Source organism: Lycorma delicatula, chromosome 8 (assembly GCF_047948215.1).
Source record: "Lycorma delicatula isolate Av1 chromosome 8, ASM4794821v1, whole genome shotgun sequence".
Lineage (NCBI taxonomy): Eukaryota > Metazoa > Arthropoda > Insecta > Hemiptera > Fulgoridae > Lycorma > Lycorma delicatula.
Window position 1 is genome coordinate 21735786 of NC_134462.1, and position 26025 is coordinate 21761810.

The following is a 26025-nucleotide window of genomic DNA, read 5'->3' on the forward strand; positions in this document are numbered from 1 at the left end:
AATTATGAGAAATATTAAATTTATTTATTTTATATACCGCTAATTTAAAATAAAATAATAAAATAAAATTAATAAATCAATTACTGACCGAAGCTTGCTGTAGTTGATAAAGGTGTCGGTGGTGGTAAATCAGTTCCTTGTTCAAAGGTAGCCAGATTAATTGCTGCCACTTCTCTTTTTAACAATGAAATTAATTCATCCATTCTTTTATTATCACATTCAACATCTACTAATATTTCATATTCAGATTCTCTTCTACCCGATCGACGTGATTCAATGTGCAATACATTTACACCTAAATCCTGTTCAAAGTTAATAAAAAAAAGAAAATCTATTTTACTATTGATAAAAATTTATATACAGTGAAATATTAAATTAGATACATATGCAAATAACTTAGACATTTTTTCCTAATTGAGTAAAAAATGAAGAAATCTTCATCTGAATAATTAATTTAGAGAGAAGTGAGTGAAGGCTATGTTTTTTTTTCCTTTACTGCTTTTCAACTTTTCACATGGCTGTACCAAAACAGTTAAACTGGATTTACTATTGAAGAAGAGAAAATAAATATTTTAAGATTTGTTGATGACATTGTACTAGTTTTTCAGCAGAAACCAAAAATGAATTACAAGACATACTAAACTGTATGAATTTATTGTAGGAGTGAAATCCATTTTGAAAAATAAGCAAAACAAAGGTAATGAAATGTGAGAAGAAGGAGAATAATGGGAAATTAAATGTTAAGATAAGGGACACTATATACCAGAAGTGACAGAATTTTGCTATTAAGGAATTAAAACAAAGAATGAACAAAGTAAGGTAAAGAAAATCAGACTGGCAGAGCAAGAAATGTTTTGTACAGAAAAAAAATCTTCTATATATCTAAATATTAGAAAAGTTTTCTTAAAATGTAATGTGCTTTTATGGTAATGAAATATGGATGTTAGGAAAAGAACAAAGAAAAAATAGGTTTTGAAGTACAGTACTTCCACAGGGTTGATTTAATATGAAAGGAGAAAGTCTTAAAACAAATACAAGAGTACAAAATTTCTAACAGAATCTTGTAAAGAGATTAACCAGTTTGGTTGGTCATATATTTACAATAGTTATCCAGGTTTAGATAATTTGTTAATAGAGTAATGGGTAAAAGGATTACATAAAACACATAAATAAGGATGTAAAATGTAGAAAATTTGTTGTGATTAAAAGAGTAATTCAGAAACAGAAGCAATGGAGAATAGCAACAAACCCTAAATTTATACCAATAAAATAGATTGATAACTACAAGAAAATGTTTAATACATACATATTATATTCATACATATATAATATGTATGTATATCTAACATGCATCTACTCATGTATATACATACATAATAAATAAATACAGCAAAATTTGTCTATGTATATGTTGATTATTCTTAACTATGTCACATGTTCATGGCTCGATCAGGATATTAAGAGACCAACAAAGTAAAAATTTCTTATAAATACAATTTATTACTCTAAAAACATACAGAATAAAATAAACAAATAAATAATAATAATAGTAACAATAACATCAATAATAATAGTGAGTATATGATATACAAAATAGTAATTCAGATAAGGACAAGATTTGTTTATAGTTGAGTTATAAAAACAGAATACAGTCTAATTTAGCAAAAACATTAAATAACCGCTAATATTAATACTAATATTGCATTAACAACAAGATAAGATTAGACAAGTCTAAAGTTCATGCCGGCCTCTGTGGCACGAGTGGTAGCATCTTGGCCTTTCATCTAGAGGTACCAGGTTCAAATCCCAGTCAGGCATGGCATTTTCACATGCTACAAAACATTCATCTCATCGTCTGAAGAAACCTGGTGGTCCTGAAGGTTAAAAAGAAAAAAGTAAAGTTCATACGTTTCCATTTTATGCAAACATTGCTTTTTGCAATATTGCAAGATTGCAGTAAGCAATATTGAGATATTTCTTTTACTGTTTACAACAGAACTACCCTACAATTTGTGAATGAATTTATTACTGTCACTTTCACTACTATTTACCAACTCACTGAACAACTTCCTGCATTCAACCACTGTCCACACTGGAATGCTTGTGATGTACGTACTCTTCACTCGTTACGATTGTGTGCTTACTGATGCACACAATCATGTTGAACACAGCCTCGTAGCACTACTTGCTTAGGCCTCATTCCTTAACTGCTGAAGTATAATAATTTCCATTGTCCATGCCCTTACATTTCCCCTTAAATTCTTATTCCGGTCCAGTAGTTCCTTCTCGTCGAACAACAGCTGTTGGAGCAGCCATTGTCTGTATTACAAATATCAGATTGTTAAACAGACCTTTTAGCCTGAGTAAAGGATCCCTTTTAGTTACTTCTGCATTCTTTTTTTCATTATTACTTTCTCATACTTTCTTTTTAATTAGAAGAAATTCATTACCCTGGTCTGTTTACTGGCCCTATTAAACTACCTTTAGACAAGTAACCACAATGTGGATATATTCGTGTTATCCCAAGGAAATTTTAAGCCCTAGTCCACTTGGGGTTTAAGATATTAAAGATATTCATTAAAGAAACAAAAATAATGAACATCTGTAAAACATTTAAATTTAATCTGGCAGATAAATTTGTTTCTCCTATTATTTATACTTCTAATGATTTCATGATTCATACCTCAAATACAATACTTTATTATTATTAAAAATTTTAAATATAATAAACAAATTAAATGTTAAATAAACATGAAATATTAAGACAAATAAAAGGGGGTCAGGTTAGACAACACAGATGGTCAGTTAAGTTCAAGTAGTATATTGCAGATGAAAAATAATGTTTTATTAATTTACCTGGAAAACTTGTAAAGCTCTTGCAAGACCTCCAACTTGATTCTTCAAAGAGAATATAACAGAATTGTGACATTCCTGGCTGACAGTTGAGGATTCTCCTCTTGCCTAATGAAAATTATTATAATTATTATTAGATAACATAAATAAACAAAGAATGGGAACATTCTTTCATACATTACTACCACAACTGATAATTTGTTTATTGTTAATAAATAATTTTTATTTAAGTTATAAATACTTGTATGAGGTATTTTTAATTATCAATCTTATTTTTAAAGATAATTATGAAAAAGTGGCTACATTTATTTTTCATTTAAAATTATTAATTATACAGATTATTAATTAATTAGTAGGGTCCTTTATCACTTCTAAAATAAATCACTATTTATAAAAGAGCTATTTCCTCAAAAATGGTTTAAAAATCAGGGAGTTGCTGTAACTGTGGGAGAGCTATTTAAAAATATATTTTTAATTTAAATATTTTGATAATTTTTTACTTCTTTATACATACAAGGAAGTATTGTAATCGCGAAAAATTTCGGTTTTCAAATTTCAACGGAAGTATCCATTTTTACTAGTTTCTGCGTGATGTCTGTACGTTTGTAAGTATGTACGTATCTCGCATAACTCAAAAACGATTAGCCATAGAATGTTGAAATTTTGGATTTAGAACTGTTCTAACATCTAGTTGTGCACCTCCCCTTTTGATTGCAATCGACTGAACCAAAAAAGCCCAAATTCCAAAACAATTTGGATTTTGGACTTTATCTTAACTGCAGTAATAAGCCCTCATTGAGAGCTTTTCAACAATATAATTGGTACTTATTTTCACTGGTTCCAGAGTTATTGCCGAATAAAAATTTAATTAATGAAATATATGGGATCTTAGGGGAAGGCACATCAGTTCGAATCAGAAAAATTTTATGATACATAATTCAATAATAACAATGAAAAAATATTAGAAGCTATTAATGAAATAAAATATTATGTACTTTTCATTTAAAAAAAAAGTGTGTATTTAATATGTGTACAAGGAAGTCATGTCGTTGGCACATCAGATTTTTTTAAACTTATATTATACTAATATTAAATGAAATTATTTTTGTGGGTATAAGGGTGGCAGTCGAACGATTTGATTTTGTTTGGCAAAGTTCTATCCATTCTCCTTTTTTGTTGGGATTTTATCAACAATGAATAAATACGATTTTTATTCAGATGAAAATTACTTTCAAAAGGTTATTAAAAACTGTTACGCTTTTAGCAGAAACACAATATTAAGAAGAAAAAAGAAGAAATAAAACAAAACTTACTTAAAAAAATAGAAAAAAATTGTATATTTTATTTTTTATTTTAACTTTGAATTTTTAAAACCGGGGACCAAATGAAAAGCTAATAACTATCTACAACTTATTATAAGTTATAACTTACTTATAACTTATTAATCCTTAGTTTGGCGTAGATTTTAAAAGGACGAAATTTAAAGAAGAATTGTCAAAAAATAATTTTTTACATTTTAAAAAATCGATTCCTTATTTTTTTAAATGTTTATTTAATTTAAAAATGTTTATTTTAGTTTTTATTTAAAATATGGATAATCCTAAAATAAAAACACTAACCAAATAAAGGAAAATCCTTGATAAGAAAAAAGGTAGAGAATAACTTTGTAAAGGAATTATCAATTTTAAGTTCTCTGAGATGCAAGGAGTTTTTATTCCGCCTTAAATTTTAAAGTAAATTTTCCTTAATTTTGCCTGAAAACACTACTGTCAGAATATGTATCATAATGATGTATTAATTTAGTATTAAGTAAATATGTTCAATGAAAACGGATATTTACAAATCGTTTCTCAAGTAGTATTTATATATAATAAAAAAAAGCTGACAACACAATTGTAGGTCTTTCTCGTCATGCCGCTTTTTTGCGATGCACAGCTTGCGCGCGCGCGCGCACACACACACACAACTTATTTAAAATACTTATAACTAAAATATAATATTTTTCTACAACAGCTGTACGTCAGTGCTACAGTAGCACTCCTTGCGGTGACAGGGGGTACTATTTACGCAGTACATCCATAGCCACTAGTTAGAGCACTTTTGGGTTGGTGGTGCAATTTTGAAAAAAAAAATTTCTTGCAAATATTATTTTTTAATTGTTAACAAGAAAGAAAAATAAGACCTTAATTAGGCGAAATCTCAAGATACTGAGGATGACCTGATTCTACAGCCTCATCCCCTTGACCTTTTAAGTCAAAAACTTAATAGCACCAGTGCCCCATATACAGAAGTAACCTGACCAAATTTGGTCAAAATCGGTCTAGTAGTTCTGGAGGTATATAAGGTGTCAAGACACCTTATACACGTTGATACGTACATACACGTACGTATACACACAAGTACATAGGAACATCCGGAAAATTTCCATCTGGTTTTTTGTGGACCGATTATAATACTTTCCCTTTTTTAGTTATAACACTGTTACAGCGCTACACGGGAAAGTAAAGGAATAATAAAAAAAAAATGTTAACATTTATTAAAAATAAGGTTTAAAAGTAAGATTGTGGATTAATTGACAAAAAAACTTCAAAATTTGAAAGTCGGCGCTCAAGTAACTCACACTTTCCAGTTTGTATTATTTGTTTTTTTAATTTAAATAAAATCACTTAAAAAAGTCGAATTAAAACAATATTGTTTTTTATTTATGTCTTTTTTTTCATTTTGTTTAAACGAAAAAAACGGTCCCTAGTGATTAGGGCAGTGGTTCCCAAACTTTCCCTTTTTCAATTAAATTTTCCATGGCGCCCTATCCTAAGTAAAAGTGTGGCTACTCGTAAGTAAGAGATAAAAATAAATAAAACTCGTTTATCATCATTATTTATCCTTTTTTTAAAATTAATAATTATAAATCTCTTGGATAATGAAGCTTTTACAATATTTCGCGGCGCCCTTGTGAAGAGGCCGCGGTGTACAGTTTGGGAATCACTGGATTAAGTATTAAGGTATGTTGGGTTGATCCTCTTTATCCATCTTCATTAATTAAGTAGTTGTGCTTGGTTATTTTTAATTTGGCACCAAATTCAAAAAGTTGTAATTTAATGACTAATTAACAAAGGATTATTATTTATTTTAAAATTTATTTTGTTTGCAGTCACTGCAAAACGGTATTGCCAAAACTGCACAATGTTAAGTTATATTGCACAATGTCAATTATATTATGATTAATCATTATATTTAATATTATTTGTGTTAGATACGTGTTTATTTTGCGTATGTCTTCAACGATGGATAGTAGATAATAATTATTACTAACTTCTCCGTTCCCAATAAAGTTAATGTTTGTGTAAGTACTTACTTATATGTATACGATGACTTCTTATTCAGGAATTCATTAAAAAATGTATTGTTTTATTACTTATAATTATTTTATAGTATTCTCTGTTACTGAAATAAATTATGCTAGAACTCCGCAAGAGTCAAGTCAGGTTGGCCGAGTGGTCTAAGGCGCCAGATTTAAGCTCTGGTTCCCAAACGGGAGCGTGGGTTCGAACCCCACACCTGACATTAATTTTTTGTCTTTGTTTATATAATAATAATATGAATAAAAACCAAAAAATTAGATAATAAAATTAAAAAAGTAGGCCAATCACGGAAAAATAATTATTTTTAGCTTATATTGTAATTTATACAACTAATCGTAAAACAATTTAGTTTTTTTATTTTAATTAATACGTAAATTTATTTAGTTACGTTTGCTATTTATTTATTTTATTTTGGGAATTAAATGCATTTTTTTAAAATCATTTTATTATAAAATTCAAATAATTTTTTTTTAATAGAAAACAAAAAATAAACTACGTTTAAATTAAAAAGAAAAAATTAACTTAACATTTTTAATATTTAAATATAATATATACATATATTATGTTGTAATTATTTGTACTTTAACAAATGTAGTGAGGGGCTGCCTAAGGTAATGAATTATTACAAAAAGATATGGTGAATCGAGATTTTTTCGATTTCAACTGATTGTCAAAAGGAAAAAATTAAAAGTATCGCAAGATATTTTAGATAAATTTTTTATAACCAACCCTCGACTGATTTAAAAAAATGGACCCGTATAAATTTGACCCGTATATTTTATTCTCTATGTATGACCAGAGTCTTATTCTCACTAAATCTTCTATTTACGATGATTGTTTTATTTTAGAAAAGAAGCTGCTCTGGTGAAAATATTTTCTAGATAACTTTAGTGAAAGTATTTTTATACGAAAAATTATATTATCAACATTTGCAAATATTTTTTGTTTAGTCATCATTGCTTACGTCTTCATCGATTGTTACTGCGAAATGATGTGTTACTAAATATTTATTTTGATATTAAATACCGATTGTGCTTTTAATACAGTGATTTAAGCAAACCTAATCCGTATTTTGAATAAAATATGACTAAAAATGTATTACCTAAACAAATTACAAAAATAATAAATAATATCAGATTCAAAAACATACTAAAAATTTCAAAAACAATGGTTTTTTATATTTTTAGATTTTAGATTGCATTAAAGATTTAGAAAAGTGATAATTCTTTAATTTTTTCGCCGAATCAGAAAACTAAAACTTAAAGAAGAAATTTAAAAAAAAATGTTTTTTTCTTTAATTTAGAGGTATTTTCAAGTCAGTTAATGCTTTTTTCATTATACACACCTGTATTTGGTGCATATACAGTACGTGTACACACACATACGAGGGTTATTTTTTTTCAAGTTCCGATCGGTCACGAAATTTAAATCACAGTGAAAATAAATTTTTTTTTTTTGTAACAAGTACTTACGTAGTTACGCTATTTCTCTACATAGCCGCCACTCCGATTTAGACATTTGTCGTAGCGTGGTACCAACTTTCCAATACCCTCGTCGTAGAACGGAGCCGCCTGTGTTTTCAGCTATGTTTCTACGCTAGTCTGCAGCTCGATGTCTGTGCCAAAATGTTGTCCTCCTAGTCAGCGTTTCATGTGAAAGAGGTGAAAATCGGATGGAACCAAGTCCGGGCTGTATGTTGGGTGATCAAACACTTCCCAACAAAAACGCTGCTGGAGCTTCTTACAGCTGCAGTGTGCGGCCGAGTATTGTCACAGAGAAAGACAATGCCTGATGACAACATTCCTCTCCGCTTATTCTGAATTGCCCTTCGTAGACGTTGAAGAGTCACGCAGTATGAGGCTGCAGTGATGGTCGTGCCACCTTCCATGAATTCCACAAAGAGAACTCCAATCCGGTCCCAGAACACAGTAGCTATACGCTTTCTGTTGGAGAAGGTTCGCTTGAACTTCTTTGGTTTACCGGGAGAATGAGAATGCATCCGCTGTTTGAATTGTTCTTTTATTTCTTCAGTTTCGAAATGGAGCCATGTCTCGTCTCCTGTGACAATTTTGTTCAAAAAATCTTCTCCTTCATTGTAATATCGCTGGAGAAACGTTAGGGAGGCGTCCACTCTCATTGTTTTTTGATGGTCGGACAGCATCTTGGGAACCCATCTCGCACACAGTTTTCGGTGCTGAAGTCTCTCACTCACAACGGTGTAGAGAGCTGACCTTGAAATTTCAAGAAACGAATCACTCAATACAGAAATTGTGAACGACGATTTTCTCGAATTGCCTCATCCACTCGCTCAACGAGATCATCGGTTGACAGTCGCTTCCTTCCCTGACCGATTGTATCATGAAAATCTGTACGTCCTGCTTTAAAGTTCCTGCACCATTGTTGCACTTCGCTGTCAATCATTGAAGTTTCAACGTACACATTACTTATTCGTCGATGAATTTCAGCTGCATTTCACCCCTCAGCCAGAAGAAATTGAATTACCGCACGCACTTCACACTTAGCGGAAAATGCTATTGTTGTAGACATGTTTACGTGCTAGCTGCGTGTTCAGAACTAAACGAAGTGACGCGGCGTGATTGAAGGCCATACTAGAGACGCTGGGCAACACATATGCGCAAAGATTCATCCGATTTTTGCGCGGGTTTTTATTTCGCGACCGATCGGACCTTGAACAAAAATAACCCTCGTACATACAAGTATGTTTGTAAAGTATGATAACCCTTAAATAACTTTTTAGTCATTGAAATAGAAAAATGAAAATTAGTAAATGCTCCTACCTCGAAACGATCTATTTTTTTGGTATGAGACAACCATACTCCCAAACATCCAGTGGGAACTCAATAATTACAAATGGACAGGTTAGGATTGTGACACACAATTTTAAAGGGCCGGCCTTTCATCCGGAGGTCCCGGGTTCAAATCCCGTTCAGGCATGGCAGTTTCACACACGCTACAAATCATTCATTTCATCCTCTAAAGGGCGTCAAAAAGCAAAAATTATGACGTAAAGAAAATCGGGTTACGATAACCTTATCCAAAATGGCGGTCTTTTTTTCACAACTAATTTCACAAGTGGTCCGGTACTCCTAAGTACCTACTCAACAATGATACATTAGAATAAATAAATAAAACATACGAAAATTTTCCAATGCTTCTACATTAAAATAATCCATTTTTCTCTATGAGACCACTGCTTGGAATGTACTTTTAGATCAGTTTTGAAACTAGCTGTGAGCAAAATTAAATAGCTGATTTAATACGTTGTTTATACGTTTTTGTTCTTCGGTGGCCTTTAAAAATTATACGCCACAACCGCTTCCGTTTAAAATTCTTTGTTTACTATTCAATTTCAGTTTTAAAAACTATCAAGACAAAAAATTTAATTTAAAAACCTGTTTTTGTTTTTACATAAAAATACAAATAAGTAAAATAAAAATGCGTAGCGTAGATAAAATTTACTTTTTAGATGGTAATACGATATGTTATTTGGGAGGATATTTAATTACATTATTACCATTTGAGTTGGTTTGCACGGCATTCATCAGATAACCCGTTTCACTTCCGTCTGTATAATACACGTGAAAGACTAACACTGTAGATGAAATATGATACCATTTTAAAAACTTACTACTCCGTCATGAAAGTACAATAAAAAAAAAAACGAAATAAATAAATGACCCCTTTGACCAGATGACATTTTTATCAAAATTATACTGTATTTAGAGTACAATTCTTAAAAAAAAATAAAACAAATTTCTAGTAAAGATTTGGATCCTGTTTGATCCCCATACTTGAACTCATGTAAAATTTTTAATAACAGCAAAACTTCAAAATTACATAAACTATCACAATTATAAAAAAAAAATAATTTAAATCTTGAGTCCAATTGGACCCACTTTTTAAATAAACTCCCACATCATCTTCATTAATCTATATATATAAAAATCAATGTTTGTTTGTCTGTCTGTCTGTTCCAACTTAACTCGAGATCTACCGGACATATTTGTCTAAACTTTTGCACACACTTTGAAGCCCTGCGGTGAACATAAGCTAATTTTTTTGGACCTCCGACATAACGAAATTTAAAACACTTTATTTCTTCCTTAAAGCTTATTTAATTTTCAAAATGACTTTGATTTTCAAGAAAAATTTAATTTTTAGCTAACATTTTTTTCGATTGATTAATTTTGAAAAGAGCTGAGGTTTTAACGTAGTTAGTTATTCCTAAGTTTAAATTGATTTGACCACCGAGTTTGTCTAGTGGTGAACGCGTCTTCCCAAATCAGCTGATTTGGAAATCGAGAGTTCCAGCGTTCAAGTCCTAGTAAAGCCAGTTATTTTTACACAGATTTGAATACTAGATCGTGGATACCGGTGTTCTTTGGTGGTGGTTGGGTTTCAATTAACCACACATCTCAGGAATGGTCGAACTGAGAATGTACAAGACTACACTTCATTTACACTCATACATATCATCCTCATTCATCCTCTGAAGAATTATCTAAACGGTAGTTACCGGAGGCTAAAGAGGAAAAAGAAAGAAAGTTTAAATTGATTTAGCGCACATGCATATATAATTTTTACGATTCATTCATTTACAATTTTTTACAGCTGTTTAAAAACATAAATAAATAGCTGCTTTTGTTTATCATGTGTGTGTTACTGATTTAAATTGTGTAAAGTATTTAACTGCAATCTTTTAAATTCTGTGATTTTTTTGCAAAACATCATACCTAAAAGACATGCTTCAAAGACATTCCTAAAATGCCTAAAAGATATGCCTAAAGACATTCTTCAATCGGGAGAAATACAGAAAAGCACGTATGATGAAAACTGTTCGTGCGGCAGAGACTGAAGACGAAAGACAGTCAAGATTGGAAAGCGACTGAATACACACAGCCCAATCCCGTTCGACTGAAACAACTGAGCAACGGGAAATGCGATATGCCATCGTTACTGTATGTGTGACTAACTGCACCTGCCTCCGGTTACTTGACTAATAAATATAAAATAAAAAGATTGACCAACATGGGAAACGTAAAGTAACCATATAGCGCGAGCGAAGCTGCGACTGGGAGCTAGTATTAAATATAGTTGGATTTTCAATCTTGATAATTAAAGTTAAAAAAAAAAAATTGGTATTTGGTAGTTTGGTAAAGTCCTATTCAGCCAAATATTATTTTTATTGCAGTAATTATTAAAAAAAAAAAAACTATATATTGCATACATACGTACGTACGTACGTACGTATGTGTGTCATATTGTTTTTGGCTTTATATCTCTAGAATTAACGTAATCGATTTTCTTCAAATCTGGCTCAAATATTTCTATATATGGGGCAATGGATACATTAATCTTTTTTTCAAAATTCGATAAGGGGGTGGAAGGATATCGCCGAAAATCAATTTCGTTTTTTTGAGAGGCATTTTAAAGAAAAATTTTAAATCAAATTTGTTATCCAATGCTTATAAAAAAAAGTTTTCCTTCACCTCTTAAAATTAAAATATATCTTCCTTCGGTTTAAATATTAAAAAATTTTTTTTAATTTTATACTTCACATAAAAAGCTATCTAGGAAGGTCAACATTGTTTTAGGTAGATTTCATAATAAAGCTACCGATTGTAATAGGTACCATGATTCGACTTCCGGAAATTTCGACATATCTTTGCGTTTCACATTCCCCAGACCCTAAAACCACCGTCAGTTCAAAAGTTTATATATATATATATATATATATATCATTTTACTGTGGACACGATAACTGACTTTTGCGCCAATAACTTTCAAATTGATACATAAAATATAACGACCTAAAATCTCGGTCGAGTTTTTTAACGGCCAAAATCGGACCATGGTAGGGCTTTTTCGAAAAACACAAAATATCGCTATAATTTTATTTTTAAGTAAAATATCGAATTCGTTGAAAGTTCCTACTATTCTTTGAATAAGGGCCTAAAACACTGTTAAGTAAAATTTTTTAATGTCACCAATCATTGGCTCAGGGGGTGGAAAAAATGGGATTTTGAAGATAAAAAAAGTCATACCTCTCTTAATAGGCACAATATCGAATCGGTTTAAAGTGGTCGTTAGTCCTCTAAACATTAGCTAACCCTTTGTCTGAAACAATTTTTGATATGACGAACCCTTATGGCAAGGGATGACAAATATGTGAAACTTTTTTCACGTGTAACCATTGTCGTATTGAGAAAATTTGAATTTTTTCTAATTTTAAGGTGGAAATCTTTTTTATCCCTTACTTAGCACCAGTGAAATCTACCTCTGCCTTCCGGCATGCCGAAAGGGATTTTTTTTTATTAAGCTATAAATATATTGACTAAGTAAATGCCAAATTTATTTTATGTTTAAGGCGGCTGTGGTCCACTTATATAAATTTCAATTAAAAACGTAAGAGATAAATAAAGTTTCTGGTTTTTAAGTTACTAATTGTAAATGCTTGCAACCAAAATGCTGGCTAATTTTAGTAAATTACTTCTTTTTAAATGTGGCTAAAATAAGTTCATTTTTAAGCTCAGGGGTTTATAATTTTTGAAAATTGTAGACATTTTTTGATAGCTCTCTATATGATGTATAAAATTAAAAAAAAAAATTAATAATATTAAAACCGAAGCGAGATAGAGCAAAAATATATATATATATATATATATTTAAATTTTAAGAGTGATTTTTTGAAAAAAAAAATTGAATGTTTATATATGCAGTAGGCAACATATTTGGTTTAATAAAGCTCCTATAAAATTCATCCAAACAAAATTGAAATGTAAAGATCTACAAAAAACCCTATACCCCATTTTTGACTTGCTCAACAACTTTTCCCGTTTAATACAAAATTCTTCTTGTTAAATTAGAAAATTATTCGTTTGGAAAGTAAAACTTCAAAAATGTCCTTCTTAAGAGCTATATGAACATCTGGAGGAACAAAAATTATTTATTAAATCGATATCAGGAACCCAACCCGATTCTCATAAATGAATTTATAAATTTAGTCATGGGAACTGTGTACCACAATTAGTGTCAATTATTCAAAATATTTATGCCCACAAACAATTATCGTATAAAATACGACATTTACTCTATTTTAGTCATTTTGCTTTACCCAATAATGAATCCAGTTATCTGGATAAATTTAAACTTTAAACCCATACTCAAAGTTTAGTAAATAAATTGGTAAAAAAAATGATTCAAATCAGTCCACTGATTCTTTAGTTTTTTACTGTATTCGTAATTACTTATTTGTTATAGATAAACTATACATATTTATACAGATAAACTAACACTCAAACATTCTGATTTATTTATAAAATAAGACTAATATACTTTATAAAAAAATTTCACTTTTCAGTTAAATAAGAAGTAATAATTTTGTATTTAATTTTGATACAATTTCATTTTAAGTTTTACAATTATAAAACAAAAATATTTACCTGTGTTTTAGGTACGGATTCCTTCAAAGCCCATTGTTCACCGGTTCTATATAACCACAGACCGAGTAGACCTTTTCCAGATCCACTCATTATTTCTAAAACCAAAAGAAAACAAAGTCATTTAGATATAAAAAAAATAATTTTACACAGTATCTTAATCGACTTTTAATTATTTTATTTAAAACTAACTTAAGAACCTGTATTTTTTTCACGAGAAACATCTTTAGGAATGAATATATTAAATTTCAGTTTTCTAGGTGTTCAAGAGATGGGAAAATTAGTGATGAATGATGTAGTGAGGTTTTGTCATTAAGTAAAACATAAATTCAGTAACTCAACAGTACGTCACTGCCTATTTAAACTTTATCACGAGACGTTTTCAGAATAAGAATTGAAAATATGGAACCAAAAATCCAGTTTCTCGCTTTTAAGAACGGTTTAAAAGGAACTTATAAAGTAAGTTTTCAAAGAATTCCGTATTTGTTAATTAGTAACTGTTACGAATTTTGGGTTTTTATAAAACAACAAATAAATAAATCTTTTATTCTGATCGGTACATAGCAATACGTTATTTACATCACGTCAGGAATGGTAAGATATGCTTTCCACAGATAAAAGTATATTAACTCCCTACCGCATGTACCTGGTTGTATCAAGGGAAACCATGGTAAAATCTTGATCAAAACAATCCCGTAGAATACGCAATTTATAAAATTAAAAAAATCTGATAAAATTATAATGCTTTCCTGACATTGGTTATTTATTCTTATATATGGAAAAATAGTTACACATGAAAAAAAATTACGTAATCGTTATTTCTTGGAGCGGGAGTAATTTATGATGAAATTTTATTGTAAAATTATCATTATGTGTTTAAATAAACCAAAAGTTTTTTCTTCTCTCCATCTCCAAAATCCCCTTCCAAGAATTTGTTTTATTTTACTATGTTAAGTGAAAGAAACTCCACTAAAGTTTTTATAATGGAAGAAAAAAATAATGGAATGGAATGGGAGTTTATAATGGAAGAAATTCCACTAAAAAATGTACAACCAATAAAAAGTTACCTAAGATTTATTTTTTAGGGATGGGGTGAATTATGATGAAATTTTATTGTGATATTAATACTAAAAATTTATTATTTTAACTTTTAATGAAGTTTAAATAAACTTAAAGAAGTTTTGAAAAATTCAAAAAGTTGATATTTAGAAAGACATTAAAAAAATTCGGTTAAAATATATGCAATAAATAAAAAGATAGCGTTTTTAAATTTTGGGGAAGGAGGAATTTTGAGACATTTTTTTATCTAATGTTAAGGTAAACATGCATGTATGTACTGAACTTAATATAAAGTAGGGTTACGTTTTCAAAATTTTGAGAAAATTGACCCCACAAAACCCCCCTGGAGATATTGACCCCAAACTTTTACCAAAAAATTGTCATATATACATGAGACTCTGTACAAAATTTCATCAAAACTGGTTTATCCAGTCAAAAATTATTAAGCTTCAAATATGTCAACGCACGTACATACAAAGTACGAGATGAAACACCCGGACTCCATTTTTTGACTGATCAACATACTTTCCTTCTTTCAGCGTAGCTCTAGAGCTATGATACCAAGAAAGTAAAAAAAAAAAAAAAAAAAAAAAAAAAAATATATATATATATGAACATAAAACATAAACATAAAACATATATGAAAATATACGGTAAATTATGTAATTTTTATCTATCGGTAAAAATAACTAAAAAATAATTCATAATTCAGAAGGCGTTAATGAAAATTATTTGAACACATATTTATGCAAACTTTGTACTTTTATGCAGGAAATTCAGAGTAAAATTACTGTTATTAAAATATTTTTAGACAGATTTAATATTGTTAAAAGAAAATATTTTAATGGCATACTATTAATAAATAATGGGGAGATTTTTAACGGTTTCATCATATTAAAATTATAACGGCATTAAAATATGGCCCTTTCTCGTCCACTGGAAATATTAAATTTAGTTATACATAAACAGTTCTAAGGTTCAAATTCTAATAAAAGCAGTTACTTTTATACGGATTTGAATACTAGATAGTGGATACCGGTTTTCTTTGGTGGTTGGCTTTCAATTTACCACACATCTTAGGAATGGTCGAACTGAGACTGTAAAAGACTACACTTCATTTACATTCATACATATCATCCTCTGAAGTAATACCTTACGGTGGTTCCGGAAACTAAACAGAAAAACAAAGAAAGAAATAGTTCTATTGTCTGACCTGATTGAGATGAATATTGTTTTTTTAACAATGCCTAGATTGTCTGAAAAGTTTTGAGCCTAACATAGATAGACATATTTTTTCTTCAAATACAGTTTTATTTTTCAACAAAGTCTCTTTTCAACTCGATACACTTTTTTCAGCGATTCTCTAACTTCTTTAACACTTCCAAATAGTAGCTAAAGTCTTTCTCCGCAAAATAGGCGTTTACCTTATACGATAACCTCATCCGATGAAAATCTCTTTACTCCAACCGAAACTTTAATGTTAGAAAACAGGAAAAAGTCGCTTGGGGCCAGATCTGGTGAATACTATGGGCGGTCAACCAATTCAAAGTGCAATTCGTGAATTTTAGCCGTGGCGACCGTTGAAGTGTGAACAGGCTCATTGTCCTGATGGAAAAGCACGTTCTTCTTCTTAACATGTGATCGTTTTTTTGTAATTTCTACCTTCAGCTCCTCAACTAATGATGTGTAATACTATCCTGTTATTGTTTTACCTTTTGAAGATAATCGATAAAAAAAATTCCTTTTCTATCCCCAAAAAAAGAGTCACCACTACCTTCCCGGCGGATGGAACTGTCTTCGCCTTTTTCGGAGCAGGTTCGTCCTTTTCAGTCCACTGTTTTTATTATTTTTCGTCTCAGGCGTGTAGTGGTGGAACCACTTTTCATCTACAGTTATGAATCGACGCAAAAAATCTGACTCTTGTTTAAATTGCTCCAGCAGGACATTGGAAATGTTAATTCGAATGCGTTTTTGGTCTAAAGAAAGCAAATACGGCAGCCAACGCGCGAATAGCTTACGCATATCCAATTCTTCAGTTAATATATGACAAACACGTTCTTTCGACATGCCCATAGCCTCTGCTATATCTCTAACCTTAATTCGTTGGTCGTCCCGTACCATTTAGTGAACATTTTTGATAATATCGATGGTGGTTGCAATTTTTGGCCGTCCCGGAAGCTCATCATCAACCTAGTAGCTAATACTATGTTTAAATTCAGCTGCCCATCTTTTCACGGTGGCAAATGATAGGACAGAGTCCCCGTAAACAGCATCCAACTCGGTTATAATTTTCGTAGGTGTATTGCATTTAAAATGCAAGTATTTAATCGGGGCACGATATTTGATTTTTTTCATTTTCGCAAAAAAAAATCACAGTGACTTTTTCAAACTATTATCAAACAACTGAGCGTCTAAAATGGCTGAAATTCTAGCGAGTACCTATCAACGCATGCGCGATTACATTCCCTAACCTTTGTTGACGACTGGTGCCATCTTCATGTTGAGGCTCAAAACTTTTCAGACAACCCTCGTAAATGACTATTATTTTTATCAAAGATTACACATTCATAAACATAAACACAAGAATAGATGAAAAATCTTTAATTTTGTAAATATTGGATTCATACTTATGGGCGCCAAACAATGACCCGACAACCAATTTTTGTTTCTTTAAAAACTCGTTCTGATTTTTTGAAGCTCCAAGAAAATTATATTTTACTTCAGGTTGGTGTATATATGTATATATAAAATGTAACCATAGATAATACATATGTAATAATGTTGACAAGCTTAGTTTTAATAATGGCTCTTAAATGCTAAGTAATACAATTGATTTTGATGTACACATGAAAAGAATGTGTATGTAAAAAAAACCCCAGAAATTTCGCTTTATGACCAACAGAAATACTATCGTTGTAATTAATTGGAATTTTATCAGTACGATTAACAACTTTACATCTACCTGAGAAGCAAAATTCGACGGTTTTATCCATATTTAAATTTAAATGGTTAAAATCCATCCAGAGAATAATATTTTAAACTACTAACAATGAAATTTCAAATGCTTTTATATAATTATTTACATATATAGGAAACGATAAACAATAAATAAATAAATTTTATTTATTTATTTCAAAATACTGAACGTTTATTCATTTTTTTTTTTAACGCTGAACGAAATAAATTTTTTTTTGTCTTCATTCATTTGACTGGTTTGATGCAGCTCTCCAAGATTCCCTATCTAGTGTCAGTAGTTTCATTTCGGTATACCCCCTACATGCTACATCCCTAACAATTTGTTTTACATATTCCAAACGTTGTCTGCCTGCACAATTTTTGCCTTCTACCTATCCCTCCAATATTAAAGCGACTATTCCAAAATGCCTTAATATGTGGCCATAGGTCTGTCTTCTTTTAATTATATTTCTCCAAATGCTTCTTTCTTCATCAATTTGCCGCAATACCTCTTCATTTGTCACTTTATCCACCCATTTGATTTTTAACATTCTCCTATAGCACCACATTTCAAAACCTTTTAATCTTTTTCTCAGGTACTCCGATCGTCCAAGTTTCACTTCCATGTAAAGCTACGCTCCAAACATATACTTTCAAAAATCTTTTCCTGACGTTTAAATTAAATTTTGATGTTAACAAATTATATTTCTGAATGAAGGCTCGTTTCGCCTGTGCTATTCGGTATTTTATATCGCTCCTGCTTAGTCCGTCTTTAGTAATTCTACTTTCCAAATAACAAAATTCTTCAACCTCCGTAATCTTTTCTCTTCCTATTTTTATATTTAGTGGTTCATCTACTTTAATTCTACTACATTTCATTACTTTCGTTTTGTTCTTGTTTATTTTCATGCGGTAGTTCTTGCGTAGAACTTCAACCATGCCATTCATTATTTCTTCTAAATCTTTTTTACTGTCAGCTAGAATTACTATATCATCAGCAAATCGTAGCATCTTTATGTTTTCACCTTGTTCTGCTACTCCGGATCAAAATTGTTCTTCAGCATCATTAACTGTTAGTTCTACGTAAAGATTAAAAAGTAACGGGAATAGGGAACATCCTTGTCGGACTCCCTTTTTTATTACGGCTTCTTTCTTACGTTCTTCAATTAATAATGTTGCTGTTTTATTCAATTTATATTTTGTTATGTTTTATTGTATTGTTTTGTTGCTGTTATTTATGTTGTATTGTAAATGTCCTGTAAATATTAGCAATTTTTCTTCTATCTCTGTACTTGAACCTAATTTTTAAAAAATGCTGAACACTTTATTTCAGTTTACGTTATCGAATGCCTTTTCTATGTCTATAAATGCCAAGAATAAATAAAAATTAGTAACATTTTAAAGAAAATAAATACACAAAATAAGGACAATTAATTATCAAAACATTTTTAAATTATTTCATAAAAGAAAACTTACTCAAATTAACGTTTGATTATTCTTAAAATTGGTTACTTTAGCAAAAATAAGTATGTTATATTTTTATAGGTTATCGAACTTTTGTTAGTATTTTTTCTTAGCGAATATATTATTACCAGTTATTAATGAGAAGGCATATTTTTCTTGGTATTCACACATATTAAAACTTTAATCACGTTTTTTTTCTGAATTTATTTGTACTGTCAAATAATTTTCATCATCATGACCTACACTTTGGTCTTTACTTTTCTAATTTATTTCGACGTTACCATTTTCTCGTTTAATTTTAAATTCTTATTTTGAATCTTTATTAATCAAGAGTTTGCTACATTTTCGTTAATTATTTCTGTTTTAGGTTTTAATCATTTATACATTTTCATATAATCTGAAATAAGATTTTACTTTTCTTATTTTATTTTATTTTAATAAAATATTGAAGGAAATTATTTTAATTTAAGAAAATAATTTTTTTTCGAAGTTTGTGGCTAGAATCGGCTTTATTACTTCCATTGACGTGGTTAATTAATTATCGATTCGTTAATAACTTTTCCCATCAATTTGTGTAGAAAAGAATTCATTTTTTTTAATGCGAATATTTATTTTCCTAAACTGTTTAACTATTGAGCAATATGAAACAACTCTCCACACAGCCCAATGAGATGAGGATGATAGTATGACATGTAAATAAGGTGTAGTCTTGTACAGACTAAGCTGATCATTCCTGATACGTGTGGTTAACTGAACCCCAACCACCAAAATAAACCGGTATCCAATGTCTAATATTCAAATTTATATAAAAGCAACTAACTTTTACTAGAATTTGAATGTCAGAACCTTCGACTTCGAAAATCAGCTGTTAATTGATTACGACGACGAGTTAACCACTAGACTAGCTCGTGGGAATGAATGAATATGTTTCAAATAATTTTTATTTACACCGTTTAAATTATGAACTTTTTTGTAATATTTTTTTCATATTTAATATTTTATTTTAAATAATTAATATGGACTTTAATCACATTTATCTTTTTTAATTTTAAAATTTATTTGCCATCGTTACATAGAACTGATCAATATTACAAATTTTTTTAAGTAAATTAAAAAAGATAAATTACCAAATTTTACAAATTTAAAAAACAATTAGGCAGCCCGAAATCCAAAAGTCAAAATCTGTTTGCTTATCAAAGTATAAAACAAATATAATATGGGGATGCACCAAAATAAATTACAGTCAATCTTGACAGATACCATATAAAAATTTCAGTAATTTAAATGTAAACAGGAACACGTCAACTAATTCTTTGTTGAAAAATATTAAAATGAATATTTCTATTATTGTCAATTACTTTTAATTATCATCATGAAAACCTCCACTCTTTATTAATTAAATTTAAGGTAAATCAAGTAATTTATTTATTATAATAATTAAATAAATGATTTAAGAACTTTTAAAAGTATTCACTGAGTATTAATTTACTTAAATGGTACTTAATGTATTTTATGATGATGCTCTGATCAAGGTTTTACTAAAGTTTCTCTTGATCCATCCTACAGCTTCACAGAAAATACAGTTGATTATAAAATAAAAAAATGATGTTACGGTATTAAACGAATTAATATATATAAAATGAATAAAATTTATTTTTTGTAATTTTTAAAAACATGTTCTAAATTGAATTTTTTAATTTAATTATATTTTGTTGTTATTAATGTTATTTAACTTTACATAAAATGAAAAAAATAAAATAAACTGCACTAAAAATGTAAAAAAAATATATATATATTTTTTTAATTCTGTAAAGTTCAACTTTTTGAAACTGGGTGCCAAATTAAGAACAATTATTAACAACCGATTAATTTGTTACCGAATTCAAAATAAAAATTAAGTTTTTTTTGCTTATTTTTATATTAAAACTGTTGTGTAATTACCAATTTTATAAAAATCTTTTAACAGTAAATTTTGTTTTTACAAATGTTTCAAATCACCAACCATTAAATAAGTACTTTTCTGACAAATGTGGTAATGTATTGTTTCTAAGTAAAATTCGAATTTTTCTAACTTTTCTTTGTTTTATTATCTTTTATCTTAACAAGTGCTGGCGTAAGCGGCAGGTTGGCCGCCTTTTTAATATTTTTATTTATTTATTTTAGTAAGGAGTTTAATAAGCCGTCGGGCCTTCAGATATTTTCAAATGAACTATTTAGAGACAAGTTCCCGTTATAATATTAACTGCTGGACCATGTGAGGAAGCGGCAAAAACAAAGTTAATTCCCAAGGATCTGCGGGCAACCAACCTGCCGCATACGCGATCCCTTGTGTTATACGAGCGTTCACTCTGACCAGTGTAGTTCGTCGTCTACTACTGAGTGGTTGTTGGTTAAACTAAAATGTAGTAAATACTTCTACTTTTTATTTATTTATTTTTTTTTACAATTTGTTTTTTACGATTTTTTTTTTTAGTAAATAGTTTAATTGCCATTACTTTATTTATTATTATGTTTTACTGTATTGTAAAACATAATAAAACTGCTTATAAACTGCATATTTGCAGTTTTTTATCTTTCATTAGTTGCCATCGTTTAATTAGGGTAATTAATTTATCACACTAGAAAACAAATATCGTTCATTTATTTGTATAAAATATTTTTTTTTTAATCTGTGTAAATATAGATTTTTATTTAAACTTCAGTAATTCATGGTAAAAAAAAATTGTAAAACGTGAAATATAAGCAGGAATTGGTGAGCAGCCAAATTGCCGCCACGCGAGCGTTTGTGCAACTCTCCAGGACGCGAGCGCTTGAAGGTTATTTTTTATCGGCTTTCCTATTGTTATTGATAGTTACTTAAATAATCTAGGAAGGCGGTGCATACTGAATGAAGAATGTGCGTTTTCATTGGTTTAATTTTTATCGATTTTCCAATTGTTATTGGATAAATATTAAAGTAATCACGGTGGGCGGTTCATATTAAGTGTAATCTGTGATCTTTACTGAAGAATGTGTGTGTGTTTTTATTTATCAACCTTCAAGCACTCATGTAGTGGGCTAAATTTTTAAAATTTTTTTAGTAAGCAGATTTACAAGACAGTTGGGCCTTCTTTAGGTTTTTCAAATGAACTAATCAGAGACAAGGTCCCGTTATTATGTTGACTGCTGACCATGTGATGGAGAGGCGAAAAAGGTAAATCCCAAGAGTCTCTAGGTGGCCAATCTGCCGCCTACGCAATCCGTTGTGATATAAATCGAGCGTTCACTCTGACCACTGTAGCTCGTCGTCTTCAACTAGCTGTTTGTTCGTTAAACCAAAATGTAGTAAATATTTTTTATTATTTTATTTGTTTTAAATGTGTTATAGTTGCATTTATTAAAATTGGTATAAACATATTTGTTTTTTATTCTATTAGAAGCAGAAAACTTTTACGTAAAAAATAATTTTGCTAGTATTTTTGGGAAAGTATTTCATACACCAAATTGAATACCTTCAAGTTTTCGATGAACTGGAAGACCTTGAAAACGAGAACGAACTATGTAATATAGATAATGAGAGTGATATAGATTTTGAGCTGCAAAATATCGAACTAGATGAACACGACAGTGACTCTGAAATCGATTTGAACTGTCGATGAAAAATCTAACTTTCGCTTCTTCATAGGTAAAGACGGCTACTCATTATGGGCCTCTGATTTTGCTGCAACAGTGTCAGAAACTAAATCAAAAAATATTGTGACGGTTTTCTCTGGATCTAAAGGACCTTCCCACCAAAGTAAAACAGAGCCGGATTGTATTTTTCGAATACTTAATAGTGATATGATCGATAATATTGTAAAATAAAGAAATATTTTTATTGACAAGGAAAAATTAGCTTAACTTCAGTGATAATCGATTTTGATTTCAATTGAGAAGCCTCAGTTTCGATTATATAAATACTAGAGTTCAACGTTGTAACACCTACAAACTAGTTCCAATTTTGAAATTTTTGGTTAATTTTGAATCATTTTGAATTAGACTGCCATATTTCTTATAACCCAGGGAAATTTGTTACAATTGATGTAACGCTAACTGGATTTCAATGCCGTTGTAGTTTTATATAATATATGACAAAAAGAACTGAAAATAGGCATTTGATTCCCAAAAAATACCAGTTTGGGTTTCAAAACTTTGGTTCTCTCTTAGAAAAAAAAAAAGGTTGTGATGATTTTGTTAACAATGCATGATGCTGATGAAGTCGATGAGTAGATAGCTAGAAAGCCGTTGCATGTAACAGATTATAATTTTACAAAAGCGGGTGTGGTCACTGTCGATCGAATGTGTTCAAGAATTTCGACTTCTAGAAGAACTAAGCGGTGGCCAATGGCTAAATTTTTCCGCTTAATAGATATCGCCGGAATAAATTCGATGAAAATTTTTCATGCTAACAACCCCGATCAAAAATCTCTAAGAAGAAAATACACATTCATATTGAAGATAAAAAAAATAATCGAATGTAACGTGCAAGAAAGGGCAGAATAATTATCAAAAAGATCTTCAGGTTTTCTTATAAAAGTACGGATTACAACCAGCACAATCGTTAGTATCAAATATCCGACTAATTACGAGTAGTAATTCGTAGTTGTATATATGGACCGAAAAAAATCACCGCAAGTAAATTAGCTTATCTTATTTGCCAAGATGTGTATGTAAAAAACATTCTTAGCAACAAATTACTTGCTCAAATTGTAAATAAAGATGAAGGACAGTGATGGCTTACTTCGGTGCAAGAAACTTTAAAAACTTTGTTTTTTTAGTAAATAGTTTAACTGCATTGCTTTATTTCTTATTGTTTTACTATATTTACATTTTTTCTCATTTATTGAAAATTTTTAATCTTTCATATCTTGCCATCGTGTATGTAGGATTTTTAATTTATCACACTTGAAAACAAATGTCATTCATTTATTTTTATAAAAGGTTTGTTTTTAAATATGTGAAAATATAAATTTTTATTTAAACTTCCGTTTTTGATGTTGAAAAAAATTTGTAAAACGTGAAATATAAGCAGGAATTAGTGGGCGGCCAAATGCCTCCACGCGAGCGCTTGTGAAACTCTTCAAGACGCGAGCGCTTTATGATTAATCATTTTATTGAAAATTAAATTGTCTACGAGTTTTTTTCATGATTTTTATGTATTTATTACCAATTCAACATTATCGAATGTCAAACATAAAAAACAGGGTTTTTTTACCCCAATTTATTGGTTTTCATCTCAGATTTCTTAAAACCTACTGCAGATGTGTTTCTGCGACCTATTCTATTCAGTTTTTGTGTCAAAAACATAAGTAATCACTAATTCTAACCCTTAATTAACGTCTTAAAAATTGAATACGACCTCATTTCACCGAGGTAGCTGAATCCGAGCGAAATCTTTCATTAGCCGTAACTCGCAAACGAAGCATTTTAGGACATATAATTTATATGAACTTTTTCCATTATTTTCACGTGTAGAATAGGTTATGAAAGTCCCAGGAGAACTTCGTGATACAGTCTGTATATATATACAGCTATACATATACATACAGCGTGTATAATAAATGTATATATATATATTATATTTATATACACTTTGTATATATAGGGTGTTTAAAATGTAAAATAATGTATATTGTACCCCCATGGTTTATTTGTGATGAGTAAAGCCTGGATATAAATTATATATACAAAGTTCGTGGGAATCCTTAAAATAACTTATAAACAGTTAAATATAGAAAAGCAAATTTAGCAGATGCTCCTATTTCGAATTCAAAACGATCTATTTTTTGGTATGAGACACAAAACCTTCAAACAAGCATTAAGGGAGCAACCATTCGGATAACACAAACATTTTAAATTAACAGGATCGTATTGTGACGAATCATTTTAAACGGCTTAAAAGCACAACGTCAGTGTAAGACTCCAACTAGTGTTGGAGTGTAGTATAGGCAACTTTTGTAACTAGCAATAAAAAATATTAAATTACCATTTTGTTCAGGCCCAATATTTTTTAAGTAAAAACTTTAATTTTTTAATGCTCTTTAAAATGATATTTCACTACCCTCCTACTCTTTCCAATTAAAAATTTTTGAGTTATTCTCTTTGGGAACTTTGAAGGTGAAGTTGTCTTATACCAAAAAATAGTCAGGATAAAAGCATTTGCTAAATTTTATTCTTCTTTGTTAAACTGTTGAAAAAAGGGTGGTTGCCATACATTAAAAAGGTTGTATTAGAAGAAACGGCATAATATTACAGAACATTCCCGGCACTCTCTGATATGTTCAACAGATTTTTCAAATGAAAATAATACAATAAAAATTAAGTAAAATTTATTTAATTTTAAATTAACATTGTAAACGATCCAAAAATCGTGTTTTACCGGTTTGACTGATTGGTCAAAAAGTTCAGTAAAACAAATTTGAGTCAAATGACGTTTTTATTTAAAAACTTTTTCAATATTAAAACTACGAGTATAACTGAGAAAAAATCAAAACTCGGTAAAAAATGTTGGATCCGAGTCGACTCCCTCAATCAACTGACGTTTTTATCATTAAAACTATTTAGAGTATAACTGCAAAAAAAGAGTTATCAGAATTTTTAATAAAAAAATGTGGGTTCCGTTTGATATCTTTGTTTATTAGCTACCGCGTATAACATTTTTAATAACATGTGTAACCTGAAAAACAGATATAGTATCATATATTAAAAAAAATTAATATTAATTCTTAAGTCAGGTCCTATGGAACATCCATTTTTTTAAATTTTCCATGTCATCCGCATTAATACTGGACACAGTCAGATTTTCAAACATGAAAATTATAGTTTAAAAAATTGAAGTCATAAATCAAATTCAT

At 29.7% G+C, this 26025-nt stretch overlaps 1 protein-coding gene and 1 non-coding gene across 2 annotated transcripts in view; one reads left to right on the forward strand and one right to left on the reverse strand.

Moving 5' to 3' along the window:
- The window catches only part of Trhn (tryptophan hydroxylase), a 76045-nt gene that overhangs the window by 40234 nt on the left and 9786 nt on the right, over nt 1-26025 (reverse strand). The window contains exons 2-4 of the mRNA XM_075373209.1: nt 13679-13773; nt 2857-2961; nt 89-302 (exon numbers count right to left, since the gene is read on the reverse strand). Of these exons, the coding sequence (XP_075229324.1) occupies nt 89-302; nt 2857-2961; nt 13679-13768 (409 nt within the window). The 5' untranslated portion in view covers nt 13769-13773. The remainder of the gene's footprint in view (nt 1-88; nt 303-2856; nt 2962-13678; nt 13774-26025) is intronic.
- On the forward strand, nt 6334-6417 carry TRNAL-UAA (transfer RNA leucine (anticodon UAA)). Its single transcript has one exon. It is a non-coding gene; the product is annotated as a tRNA-Leu (tRNA).